Source organism: Egretta garzetta, unplaced genomic scaffold (assembly GCF_000687185.1).
Source record: "Egretta garzetta isolate BGI_Z169 unplaced genomic scaffold, ASM68718v1 scaffold14, whole genome shotgun sequence".
In the NCBI taxonomy this organism is placed as follows: Eukaryota; Metazoa; Chordata; class Aves; order Pelecaniformes; family Ardeidae; genus Egretta; species Egretta garzetta.
In genome coordinates this window covers 810,437-824,117 of record NW_009259588.1, presented here as the reverse complement: position 1 = coordinate 824,117, position 13,681 = coordinate 810,437, and the positions used below count along the sequence as shown (strand labels likewise).

Genomic DNA, 13,681 nt, shown 5'->3' with positions numbered 1-13,681 from the left:
TGGCTGGGCCGTGGCAGTTCCTCCGTGCGCCGCCGCCGGGGGCTCCTGCGCTCTGCTTTCTCTCTCTTCTCCCCGCCAGGCGGAAAATCTGCTGCACCAGCTGCAGGAGAGTTTTCAAGCCCTGACTGAGAAGATAACGCTGAGAAATATCCTCCTCCTCTTCCTCCCCCGAAGGCGGGCTGCCGGCGCCGCCGGAGAGGCCTCCGTCCTGCCACGGCTGTATCGGGCCCGGGGCGCCCCCCGCGCCTCGGTGGTTTTAACATCGGGATGCGCTTTTTTTCCCTAAACATCAAATTAAGCTGTAACGACTGACGTTGTTAAACACCTACGATGTAGACAAGTGAATTGCCGCCCGTGCCTGTTTGTTTCTCCCTTTACCGGGAAGGAAATCCTAAAAATTATTTTACTGACAGTAGGATCAACTCCCGGTGAGCTAGTCTCTGTGCTGCAATTCTTGCTATCAAGTAAAATAAGCAACAAATTATGCATAAATATTCTGAAGGTACATTTTAAAAGCCACCATCTTCAAAAGCGCCACTTAAAATCAGTGTATCGCCGCACGGTGTTGGTGCCTCCCAAGCATGGGAAGGCCAGCCCTCAGAAATTAAGACTGCAGGGGCTCTGACCTTTTTTATTAGATGTGTTTACAGAAACTACCTCTGCTTTCTGAAACTGTCAGCTTCTTACCTTTTGCATTTTTTTTCTGAAACTCCATCTTTCAGGAAGGGGCTAATTCGTTGCAAGAGAGAATAACGTTTTAGCAGCACTCGTATTCTGGTCTTTTTTGGTTGACCTAAAATAGTTCCTCAGAAAAAAAAAATCTCTTACATGGAAAATAACTCCAGTTCACTCACAGGCATGCAGGAAGGTATTTGAAAATATTTAGAACTTGAATGCTTCTCTGTCGCAAGAGAAAGCGAGATTGGCTTGTAATGATACAACTTGGTGCATGCTTAATCTTGTGTTACGCATGAGTAAGTCAGAGGACTTAGTAAGTCAGGGACCAAGACACCTGGAAGAAAGCTGCTTGTTATTCTCATGGAAGAAAAAAACCTATTAAGTTACATTATTTGTAAATTATCTTTAACTTTTTACTGGAAGAAATGGGTGAGCGCATTGATGACCTTGAGAAGCACGTTGCTGACCTGATGACAGAGGCTGGGATAGAAAGCACCGATGAAGACTTGAAAGTAAAGAAACTTAATTTTTACTGTATTTTATGTATTTCCACTTAAGTCTTGAACTACGGATAGCACCTAGCATGCTTTATCATACCTGCATTTCCTTGGATTTTAAAGTACACCAAGATTATTTTTAATATTTAAAATCACCTTGGATTTCTTGTTGCCAAGAGCCAAACAACGCTACCACTTTTTCAAAAGAAAAATTGTAGCTTGATGCAGCTGTTCCAGCCGAGTGCCACGTACGAGGGGTAGCACAAAGCAATCCCAAATACGTGAACTGAGGCTGTACATTTGTAATAAAATGTGCATGGCTTAAAGCACGCCCACCCACCAGTCCCATCCCTCAGGTACGCTAACCCGGCTGACTGGGGGGCCTTGCTGACAGAAATTTATGTACATCTGCTTCTAAACCTGCTCCAGCTGCCCAGCATGGCTCAGAGCGCACCTCTCAAATACGTTTGGCCCCAACACAGCAGTTATTTGTTCTTGCAGCAGCAAGAGCAGGGGGGTGGAAAGCGCAAGGGTACCGTTAGTATTACTGTCAAACACTCTAGAATATAAAATCATGCTGCAGTTCAGGACTGCGCGCGAGACTTTGTACCGCTGTCTGTTGCAAATGTCACCCCCCCACCCTGATGGATGCCTTCCTTGGTGTTCTTTGGATTTACAAGACAGCGTTGCTTCTGTTTCTGTGGGTGATGTCTTCTTCCAGCTGTTACACGCTTTCCTGATTCAAACTGAGGCACTTCAATTATTTTTGTCATGTAGAGACTGCTTACCCAGTGAAAGACAGGAACATCTGTAAATATATTGATGTAATTTAGGCATCTATTCTTTCTGATGCCTCTTTCCTGATAAGCTATGTAATAACCTTCAGAAATACAGAAAGACAATCTGTAAAGATGTATTTAACTGTACAGAGATCTTCCTATTTTTATGCCGAATCATAGTCATGAATAATTAAACCACTGACCTACTTATTCACTGTTTCTTTGCAGCACTGAAATGAGGAAGTGAGCAAGATAGAGAGAATAACACCACCCTGGATCTGGGAGTTTACAATCAGTCACTACTCACAGAAAGCATCAGTGAAAAGAAACGCACTTGCATGATGTCACAATAGAATCGCAATTTTTTTTTCACTATTGCCCCAGAAAAAGAAGTGGAAAGCTGGGTTTATTCATCTAAACGGGACACCGTATTTCCTGTAAATGGGAAAGAACTATTAGTTTCAGGGGAAGCAAAACCACTATTTTGGAAAGAAAACTATATCCTATGTAGTGAACTTATCCAGTCACAAACCTTTTCAATGTATGAAAATGTATTTCATTTATTTTAACAGTATTAAAATTTGTCATATTTTGTTTGTTGCCTTTTTAACTTCTAGATTTCCTTCTACGACCAGGTGACCCACCTGGTAGATGAGGGAAAGGCTGTGGATGTTGTCTACCTGGACTTCAGCAAAGCCTTCGACACAGTCTCCCAATAGCATTCTCCTGGAGAAGCTGGCAGTTCATGGCCTAGATGGATGTACTCTTCGCTGGGTTAAAAACTGGCTGGATGGCCGAGCCCAGAGAGTCGTGGTGAATGGAGCTAAATCCAGTTGGCGGCCGGTCACAAGCGGTGTCCCTCAGGGCTCAGTTCTAGGGCCAGTCTTGTTTAATATCTTTATCAATGACCTGGATGAGGGGATTGAGTGTGCCCTCAGTAAATTTGCAGATGACACCAAACTGGGTGGCAGTGTTGATCTGCTTGAGGGGAGGAGGGCTCTGCAGAGGGACCTGGACAGGCTGGATCAATGGGGCGAGGCCAACTGTATGAGGTTCAATAAGGCCAAGTGCCGGGTCCTGCACTTTGGTCACAACAACCCCATGCAGCACTACAGGCTCGGGGAAGAGTGGCTGGAAAGCTGCCTGGTGGAAAAGGACCTGGGGGTACTGGTTGACAGCCGGCTGAATATGAGCCAGCAGTGTGCCCAGGTGGCCAAGAAGGCCAATGGCATCCTGGCCTGTATCAGGAATAGTGTGACCAGCAGGACAAGGGAAGTCATCGTGCCCCTGTACTCGGTGCTGGTGAGGCCGCACCTTTTTTTTTTCGGCTGAGGGAACTGGGGTTGTTTAGTCTGGAGAAGAGGAGGCTGAGGGGAGACCTTATTGCCCTCTACAACTACCTGAAAGGAGGCTGTAGTGAGGTGGGGGTTGGCCTCTTCTCCCTGGTAACAGATGATAGGACGAGGGGGAATGGTTTGAAGCTGCGCCAGGGCAGGTTAAGGCTAGACATTAGGAAAAACTTCTTCACCAAAAGGGTTGTCAGGCTCTGGAATGGGCTGCCCAGGGAGGTGGTTGAGTCCCCATCCCTGGAAGTATTTAAAGGAAAGATAGATGAGGTGCTTAGGGACATGGGTTAGTGGTGGGATGTCAGGGTTAGGTTAAAGTTTGGACTTGATTTAAAGGAAAGATAGATGAGGTGCTTAGGGACATGGTTTAGTGGTGGGATGGCAGGGTTAGGTTAAAGGTTGGACTCGATGATCTCAAAGGTCTTTTCCAACCAAAGTGATTCTATGATTCTAACTTAGAATCACAAGATCCTCCTATGACAAAACTTTTCTGTTTGCAGGTGCTGCTTCAATGCTCCTTTAAATGTTCTGCATTACAGAACGCACCTTACCTTATTTGATGTTATTACAAAGGTGCCTTTGCAAAACTTCCTAGGTCCAGTGAACATGAACTGTTCTGCACTGAAAGAAATGGCAGCGTTTGCAGAGATTACAGCTGTTTGGTTCTTAACTCCTTCCACAAACCCACCGAAAGCTGCGCACACCTGTGCAGATACCATCCAGGTACGCATACGCTGCCAATTTCAGTTCTTTAGCATCAGCCATGTTGATGAAAGAGCCTAAGGACTTCGAGATAGATAGGAATTCCAGTTACCAAACAGGGCCTGAACAAGACGTGGCGGAGCCAGACAACACAGGACATCTGCACTAACTTTAAGGTTCTTGTACACCAGAACACTGGCACTCTTGGCAGGGAAAATTTTGGTTGAAACTTAAAAGGGAACCTCTCACAACAAATGCAGACATCTTAGCATTACTAGGTAAACAGAATACCTCAGCTCGTGAAGGATAAATACACTTTTTAAAAACTTCAGCAGGTGTTAATACTTACATCTTACAGATTCTTCATTAATATCAAGCAATCATTCTAATCAATGCTTTAATCAGTGCCGATTTGCAAGCAACGTCAAACTGGGGGGAGAGGTTGCTATGCTAGAGGACAGGCAGGAGAAACGGGCCAACAGGAACCTCATGAAGTTGAAAGGCAAGTGCCAAGCCTCGCCTCTAGAACCGGGTAAAGGCTTATGCTGCGGTGCAGTTGTTGAGGGGCTGGCTGGCACACAGCTTTGCAGGAAAGGAGCGGGGTCTGGCAGGCAAGTTGGAGGTGCTCTGCCAGGGTGCCCTGGCAACAAAAGGCTGCAGCCACATACTGGCACCAGTAGAGCCAGCAGCTCATTTCCCTCCACTCATCTCCCGTGAGACCACACCCAGAGTACTGTGTCAATTTTGGGGCTCCCCAGTTCAAGAAATATATTGTTATGAGGCAGTTACAGGGAGAGCCACCGAGATATGGTGGAGTGCAAAGCACCTGAGGGTTTGAGAGTATTCAGCTAGTCCAGCCTGAAGACAAGACTACAGCTTGCTTTCTGGCTACAGCTACCCCATGGTCGGGCATGGGGAACAGTCAGACTCTTGATGGAGGCATTTTAGATGAGAGAGTTAATAAAAACAAGCTGGAACACAGGGAATTCCAGCTAGATGCAAGGAATGCTTTTTTCAACTATGAGGGTGCCCAAGCAGCAGAACAGGCTTTCCAGAAAGGATGAGCACTCTCCATCCTTAGAGATACTCAACACTGGACAGTCCTGGGCAACCTGATGAAGTGGGACCTGCTTCGGGAGGTTGGACTAGACCGCCAGTAGTCCCTTCCAACATAAATGATTCCATAATTAATAACCACTGTAAATCAAATTAATTTAATTTTCTTGACTCATTCCAAATCCTCTAAAACACACAGATGATAAAAAAACATATTTCACTTTGTCTTGTGACAAACTAGACCAAAAATACAGGTATCTCCTTTCTGCTTGTTTTTTCTTAATCCTATAAATATACATGTGTCTCAAATTCTCAAATTTAATTAGCTAAAGAAAAGTAAGGTAAACTCATTTTATTCTTTTAAAAAAGCCACAGTATAGTTTTCCCACATATTTGTGTAACAAAAGCAAATAAAAACAATTTAAATGTTTTTCTGCTAACAGGCTTTTTGTGTACAAAAATACATCATACCGAAAGGACAACACAGAGTAAAGTCTTTAAAAAATAAAAATTAAAAAAAATTCCAAAATTCGTCTACAGTACTACTGCCATTGGGCAGTTCCAGGCTTTACGTCTTTTATTTTTCCCAGTGGAATTCAAATATTTTAAATAAATAAAAATATGCTCAAATTTGAAGGATTTGTAGATTTTTTCATTTAATATATATATGTACACACACACACAAATAAATTTAAGTGGATGTAAGGTTAAAAAAAAAAAGGCAGAGCTAAAGAAATGTCAGTATCTGTATTTAGTGGAATAATCTTTCGGTGATACTACCAAACCTCGACCTTTGCGGGCTCCTCTATAAACGGTTTCTATAATGTCAATCATCTCTTGCTTATCTTCCATTGCCCAGTTGATCTTGTTGTTATTACCTGTACCTAAATCAATCATGATGTGTTTGTTCCTTTAAAGGGACAGAAGAAAAAAAAAAAAAAAAAAAAAAAAAAAAAAAAAAGACAGACAAGTTAATATGATATTATAATTCAGAAAGAAACTTTATATTCCCCACAAGAATGCTTTGTAGGATTCAAAAGAAGCCCCTATAACATACACAGGCTTGCAAAGTAAGCCTCAAAGAAAGAGTATCCACTCCTGTCACTCAAGTTGACATTTTACTGCCTATTTCTAAAGCTAGAGCAAAGACTGCAAACATGCCCCCAAGATTGCTACCCAGTGCAATTATTCTTCAGCATATTCCTCATTGTCTATATTTCTTTCCCACTACTGCCTAACACCAGAGTTCCACGCTTGTCAGTAGCACATTTTATCTTGCCAGTGTAGACACCTTATCTCCAAAAAAAGCTTAATATTTTGGGTATATCTTTAAAGCAAGTTTGACCAACTTGACTGCCATATTACTGCAGTATTCTATACAGGGAGTTTCAGATTTGAAACTAAAAACAGTGCATAAGAAAACCAGTTTTCACTAATTTTTACTCTATTATCAAAACACTGCTAACTGGAAAACAAGCCATTTTCCTATTTATCAGTTTACTCTTTTGTAGACCAATGAAAATATAAGCATCAGTATGCTGATACGCATTTAGAAATGATCTATTGAGACACTGTATTTGACACACAAAAAATTTAACTGAGTTACATTTTAGAACCATCATGTACCTGAAGAAAAACATGACAGTACAGGGATCGTACAACTCATACATCTTGTTGAAGTCTGGTACTTCCGTGATATCCACAAGATAAATAACAGCAAAGTTTTTTACCTAAACAGAAGAAAACAGGAAATACAAAAGCAATACATATTATGAAGCCTTTGATTATTTGTATTACAGGTTAAAAGGCATAAGCTTTCATTATTGCAACATTTATTTTCCAAAATATTGTCATAAAATCACAGTAAATAGTCTTGCCATTATTTTTAACTACAACAACCAATTAACATGGAAAATATTTTTAAATATAGCCAAGATGCTCATTTCACATCCAGTATCAATAGTAAAGATACTATGCTAAATCAACATCCAGAGAAACAAATGCCCTTTGTGTACAGTTGAGACTTCACAGTGACATGGACAGCTCCAAACAAGTAGAGTAATTGCTTTGTGCAAGCCAAGTTGACACATGTTGCCTCTGTCATCAGCTGCTTATAGACTTCGGAAAATTAATGATCTAAAATGCCTTGGTGCCTGCCTCCAAGCATTTTGTCCCCTCTAAACCATCTAATTTGTTTAACAAGGCTCATTAAATGAAAATAAAACTGATATTTTAATAATAAAACCTGATAGCTTTTTTGAGAGGTGTAAAGCTAAAACAGCTTAAAAATTTAATTGGTAATAAAAAAAAAAAAGACCTTGATGAGAAGCTATTCTCTGGGCAGTTCTGGTAAAATAGGCTTTCACTTGCAGAATTACTGAATTAAATACAAAAAAATCCTTCCCTTTTAATGTCATAGTTAATGTCTTCATTCCAGAAAGAAAAACACATCACATTTTGTTTCCGAGATGTAGCATATTTAACCTTAAGTGGAATTAGGGGAAGTTTTAGCTACTAAACTTAGCTGGTACGTGTACAGTAGAAATTAACACACACACACATTAAGTATGTAAGTAGGCATGTAAATTACATAAACCTTTAACTGTGAGGTATATTATCAAATACTTATGCATTATACCACCAACACACAACCTTGCCCACCCCCCTTACTTACATACAAATACAATTTTATTCCTTCCCATTTGACTACACAAAATTACCAGTCTGAGGTAACACATGTGGCCTAAGATTTATGACAAAATTACTGTTTGTCACAGTTCTTCCCACTTGTTAATTTTGTTATCAAACATCTAGAAATGCTTCAATGAGTATAATTTTTGCTTGATATAAAGATGCTTTATTTTAGACCACAAAACAGGATTAAGCTGTATCAGAAAAATACTATCTATGGTGTACCCCGTACTGAAATATCCTAGCAGGCACTTTAATTGAGAAAGTATGGAGATGTTTGTTTACAAAAAAACAGAAGCACACAGTAAATAAATGGACTTCTGCTTCAAGACAGTTTCTAATTTGTAAGAAATCATCACACTTCAAAGATGTAGTAGCAAAGAAAGTAAAATCTATTCTGGAGTGAAACAACATTGAAATAGTTTTTACTGTGCTTTTATGGAGCCAGTTATAATCCTAGACTGTGTCAATAATCTAATGGAAACATCCCATTTAAGCCATGTTCCAAAACAGACAAGAGGAAAGCCTTGAAAATCCAAGTTAGCCACAATATCAAACCCTAACGCCCTCTGAAGTGATCATTCATGCCCATTTCAATTCTATATGAAAGAATTCCAAGAAACTTAATGGGATGTTCAGAGTCAACAATTTAACTAAGAAGTGACTGAAGTTACTCCCTGGTTAGCCTGAGGAAGCAAAAGATGGTTGGTTGTTTTAAAAAAACAAAAAACAAAAAAACAACCCAAAACAACAACACCCCCCCAAAAAAAAAACCTGAAGAGCCTTTTTAATTTTCTCCTATAATTTCTTCTTCCATCCTGCAGACATTTTTAGAATCTGCAGCACAGCTTCACCATGTGGGATAACTTCTACAACACATTCAGCAATTCTGACAGACTAAGCATAATCTTTCAACAAGTACTTAATTTGGAGATTAGAAAATTATTTTAAGTTAAACCAAGCATTAATACAACATTGTTAGGGCCTGCAGTTAGTTTTACATTATATACATTTAATTTAGTTGACCTGTTGGAAGAATGAGAAACGCTCGTCACTAGCAACAACCGTCAGCAGCAAAGATTTTGTAAAAGAGAACCATAGTTAATGAATGCATTAGCTTATCTTCTGAAACTTAAGATACTATTCAAGTCTTAAACAAGTTATATATATCTTACTCAAAAGGACTGGATCATTCAAATGACCTCAGCACAGCATATATGCAAGTTATCACCACAATCCAAGTATCTCAGGCATTAACTGAATCTTCCTTCTTCTCCATGAGAATAAAAGCACAGCTACCTACTTTTATAGAAGTGAAACTGATGACAGTTACCTGCTTAAAAGCTTGTAGGAGGTCTAAAGCAGACCTCAAAGCTAGATACAGACTCTCAAATTTGAATTCAGAACTTTAAAACTGGCTCTGTTCTTTCAGCCTGGCTTCCTTAATTTCAAATCTGACACAATTACCACTCCAAAACCATTGAATAAGGATGAGTTTTGTTCAGTCTGGACACTGGCTGCCAAGACTGCCCTTGACATGGGCCTTGTATGCACACTGCAATACGTGTAGCAGCAGAAGGCTGGGGTTCAGTCCTAAGAATGAACTGATAAAGACATGGGTAAGAGGCTAAATGTGGAAAGGGTGATGCAGAAGCACTGCAGTGGCCATAACGTCTACCGGTCAGTGGCTGTGCCAGACTGGGCAGGCTTGTCACCAGGAGGCATTTTATTTCAACACAAGACAAGCCCTGCAGAACTACTCAAATGTCTCTCTCTGCACAGCATTGACCAATTTTACAGCCTGAAGAAGCACTTACTGTCTCAAACGTAATATTGGAGCCAAGATACAGCAGTACAGAGCCAGCTTCACACACAGACGGCTCCAATTCATAAAGCTTTAGTTTAGGCTTCATTTTAAGCAAAAACAATTGAAGTATTTCTGGAGTCAAGCTACTACAGATACAGGAGTTGATCTATACTTCTAAGTCTGTGGAGATAAACCAAAGCTTAACCTATCCCTAACCCACTGGGACGTGAATTCATCCCCCAGATAGAGCTGTCAGTTCAAAAACTACATTCCTATATAAAAAAAAAGCTTTGCTGTCATTTCAGGGCAGTGGTTGCTGAGAAGTTTTGACTTTTACCTTTTGAGTTATAACTGGGGATACAGTATGGAGACCTCAGAACAAGTATTAAATACAACTCTGAGCAAGCAACTACACTAAATAAAAGCAGTTGCAGTTGTAACAATTGAAACTATACTGAGGTAGTTAATGTAAAGCAAAATTTTACTGTCCAGACAATAGGCAAAAAACCTTGTGCTATTTCAGAAGGGGAACACATAATAACACATTTATTCTGAAAGTAACTTAACATACACTAAAATATAGTAAAGTTGTTGCAGTTGAGTCATCTGCTTTCTGGGGAAAAAAAAAAAAAAACAACCAACCAAAAAAACCCCAAACCACCCTCTAGTGATAGACCTCCTTTTGGACAACTCCACACTTGTTCAACACCTGAAGGTAAAAACATTTTCAGCAGAAAAACAAGACGGATATTAACTGATGTATTTATGACACTCTGACTTCCTTTATCCATCTTTCAATTCAAAACTTTCTCTGTTTTACCAGGTCATTGTAGCTGCTGTCCATGGGGACAGAACAGAGTAGAAAACTAAAAGTCAAACAGCAGCATGGATTAAAATTTTTATCATTTACTTTCATGGGTTGGGCTTCAATTTTGGAATTTTGGGTTTGGTTTTTTGTTTTTTTTTTTAATCTTAATTACTGTAGCTTCACAGATTAGTCTATATTAACATGCATATACAAACCCCAAAAGTGCATTACTGCCTAGCCGCAGTAACAGGCTATTTTAATACTTCACAGAACTGTATCTGGTTGGGTGGACTACTATTAAATCTTTAAATGGAACTGCTCAAGACTATAAAGCAGAAGAATCTATAGGACCCTTAACATCAGATACAGATTCTGTATCCTATCTTGATCCACACACTTAGCTGGTAAATAGGAAGCACAAATGTAGGAAAAATCATATGCCAGATGAAATAAGTTTCATTTGTCCTCCAAAGTTCTCCCTCCTAACTTTCTTGATTAACAATATCATTCCAAAAAAAAATAGTAGTGCAAAATGAGATTGCCACAGCAATATGACTAGGAAGAATGGCAATAATCATGAAGTTTCTTTAAATTTCTGTTAGGGGTAAGTAATACTCCTCCTTTTCTTTTATTTTTGCTTTGGTTAAGAATTCAGCTCCCTTTAAGAAGCAAATCTCCCAGCCACATGTTACCTTATGGCCCAAAGTGCATACAGCCAATGCCTTAGGAAATCATGATCTAAGATTCCATCTTCTCATCTTCCTAATCAGTTTCTAGACAATGTTTTTTATGTCTAGGTGTCTTTATGGATAAGGAAATCACAGGAAAAAAAATACCAGAACTGAGACTAGCTTTTGCAGCAAACCTTTCAAGTTGAAGGCAGCCAGCAGACTTGCATTACTGAACTGAAAGAGGCTGCAAATACAGTAAGTACAAGCTTCAAAGTCTGTACTGTCAATATTTATTTGATTTTTTTTCTTGCTCAGTATGCTGTAAGTTTAGGTGATAAATTTATAGGGGAGAAGAGAAAGACATTATACTGCTGAGAGCAATCCGTACAGCTAACAATTCAGAAAACTATAGGCATGAATAAATGGATTAGCTTTCCTCAACTTTAATTACAAACACCAGTAATGATACTAGCAGTATGTTTTTTATAGGTCCCCCTTTCTCTTCTCTCACTTTTCACATAACCTTAACAGAAAGGCAGATGCAGAACTGTTTAAGCAAAAGCCACAGCTATTCACACTTCTAATTACTGTTAAATAAATGCAAAACATTTGAACAATCTTCCCTAAATCCACATTGACCCAATACAACATGCTGCTTAAACTGGACTGGTTTCACAAGAGGTTATCTTAATTTACAGTATTCAGTCCTAGATAAATCACGATTTAAAAGTATTTCTTTAAAAAAGGGTATTAAAAGTGATTTAGCAGCCAAAGCCCTGTATTTCAGGGGATGGTTTTTTACAATTGTGAGCCTCTTTAAAAAAAAAAAAAAGAAGTGTATTTTTAAAAAAGGTGTTCCAGAGGAATTTTATGAAACGCAAGGTCTTAGATGTTTAGTTGAAACACTGACAAAGCAAAAATCTAACATCTTAAAATAATAATTTGTTTTGAAACTCAGTGAAACTTTGATTACTTTTCATGTAACACTGGGGGGGGGGAGGGGGGAAACAGTCAACTGTAAGTGGAGTATGTTTCAGTGAAAATAATCTGCTTTGTATTTTCATATAGCATCACAGTTTCTTTTTCCTCCCCCAAAAGGATTCAAACAAAAAAAATCCTGTTTTCCTATTATAAAGTACAGATAAATACTACTGCTACCCAAAAATACGCTGCAGACTAAAATAATATTGCACCATGGTATCAAATGTAAAATATGGCTACATTTTCTTCAAATGTAGTATGCAATCACAGCATTTAACATTCTGTATTATTCTCTAGTATAAACAACACCTGTACAATTGGAACTTTTACTCACTCTTTAAAACAGCAGAGATCCAAACATGGCTTGTAAGCAAGAGGATGAGGAAGGATCTCCCCCTTTAATCTGCCATTTCTGCAGAGGGAGATTTTTAAATAAGAAGTTACATTGTTCTTTCTTTCCCCAGTCACCCCTAACTGCCAATACGTCTGCCAAATTGCCAAGCGTCCTGCCAAAAGTGGTTACTAACAGTATCTGAGCATAAGACGCTCCCACCAGGTTAAACACAAAATAGCTACATTAAACCATGTCACAATTATTTACTGTATTTTATTATATCTTAACATTTGGCTATAGGCATAGATCTTTCATTGTAGGGATTTTAGAGACAGAAATTAATTTATTTAAAGATAACATTAAAAGAGAAAGGAACACACCAAGAAAAGAACTCCGTATCAAGTTACACAGTATGCACGCAATTTTACATGAAGATAATTGACTCCTTTTCACCCCAAGTTACCATTTGTGGTTCAGATTTTTTTGCTTCATTTTCTATGTGGTTCAGTTAAAGAAGAGCGATCAGTTTTCTACATTTATCACTACGCAAAACCTTTAACAAATACATGAAAAATTATAGCTGATTGTATATGTTAACAGTCTAATTTTTCTTCAGTATCTATCTTTAAGGGAGTGACCAGCTGTCAGCAGGTATTCAGTTTCCATCTGAAAACAGCTTCAGAGTCTGGCTCCTAAAATTTAATTCAGGACATGCAACTCAATGGAATGCCATCTATCTTCCCAAAGAATATGACTGATATATTCACCAACACTGTCCCGTACATTTTAAGATCTTACTATTTTTAAGGCTGAAAGCTAAAGTAACTTTTCAAATGGCTCAAATGGAAATCTGAAGCTACTGTACATTCTGATTGCAAAGTGACAGTGCTGCATTACCTAGAGCCACAGCAGTCCTACTACCATGCACTTATTTCTGGTTGAATGCTGACCTTCATTAAGTGACAGATTATTATCAAGCAGCGATTTTGACTTCAGAACTTGCAATACTCTTTTCACCCCGTTAAATACTACAAACATCAGGATAGTCGATGGCCTTAGGAGACACTCATGAAAGCAAACCAAACAGCTTTCTTGCAGCCTCATAAAGCAGGAACACCTCTCCAGAAACCGAGTTATAACCCGCCTTAGGCTTCACACAAGCCGTGCGAAACACTGAGCGCAGAAAGCGACCATCCCACGCCACAACTCCAGTTTACCTTCTCAGCAATGCTGTATAAGACTTCATCCATCTTCATGCAGGTCGGGTCCCAGTCGTGCCCAAAGCGGATGACCACGACTCGGTCCTCTTCCGACAGGATGGCCTGGTCCAC

The 13,681-nt window shown here is 39.4% G+C and overlaps 2 protein-coding genes across 3 annotated transcripts in view; one reads left to right on the top strand and one right to left on the bottom strand.

Moving 5' to 3' along the window:
• Positions 1–2,428, top strand: part of HSBP1L1 (heat shock factor binding protein 1 like 1) — a 12,843-nt gene extending 10,415 nt beyond the window's left edge. The window contains exons 2-4 of the mRNA XM_035893436.1: positions 18–146; positions 1,096–1,190; positions 2,183–2,428. Coding sequence (XP_035749329.1) covers positions 18–146; positions 1,096–1,190; positions 2,183–2,188 — 230 coding nt within the window. The 3' untranslated portion in view covers positions 2,189–2,428. The remainder of the gene's footprint in view (positions 1–17; positions 147–1,095; positions 1,191–2,182) is intronic.
• Positions 2,429–4,058: 1,630 nt separating this feature from the next.
• Positions 4,059–13,656, bottom strand: TXNL4A (thioredoxin like 4A). 2 transcript variants are annotated; one of them, XM_035893492.1, is made up of 4 exons: positions 13,568–13,656; positions 12,351–12,428; positions 6,685–6,788; positions 4,059–5,968 (listed from the first exon to the last, which is right to left on the bottom strand). In XM_035893492.1, the coding sequence occupies exons 3-4, from the start codon at positions 6,726–6,728 to the stop codon at positions 5,797–5,799; spliced, it is 216 nt and encodes a 71-aa protein (XP_035749385.1). In that variant the 5' UTR covers positions 6,729–6,788; positions 12,351–12,428; positions 13,568–13,656; the 3' UTR covers positions 4,059–5,796. The 2 variants fall into 2 exon arrangements, with proteins under 2 accessions (XP_035749385.1, XP_035749386.1); XM_035893493.1 differs by lacking the exons at positions 12,351–12,428; positions 13,568–13,656 and adding an exon at positions 7,376–7,487.
• Between the last annotated feature and the right edge of the window lie 25 nt (positions 13,657–13,681).

Excerpts from the sequence above, each read along its gene's own strand:
- TXNL4A (XM_035893492.1), bottom strand. The coding sequence starts at position 6,728 with ATGTATGAGTTGTACGATCCCTGTACTGTCATGTTTTTCTTCAG. Across the intron at positions 5,969-6,684 it reads ACTGTCATGTTTTTCTTCAG|GAACAAACACATCATGATTG; the intron begins GTACATGATGGT and ends GTCCCTTTAAAG.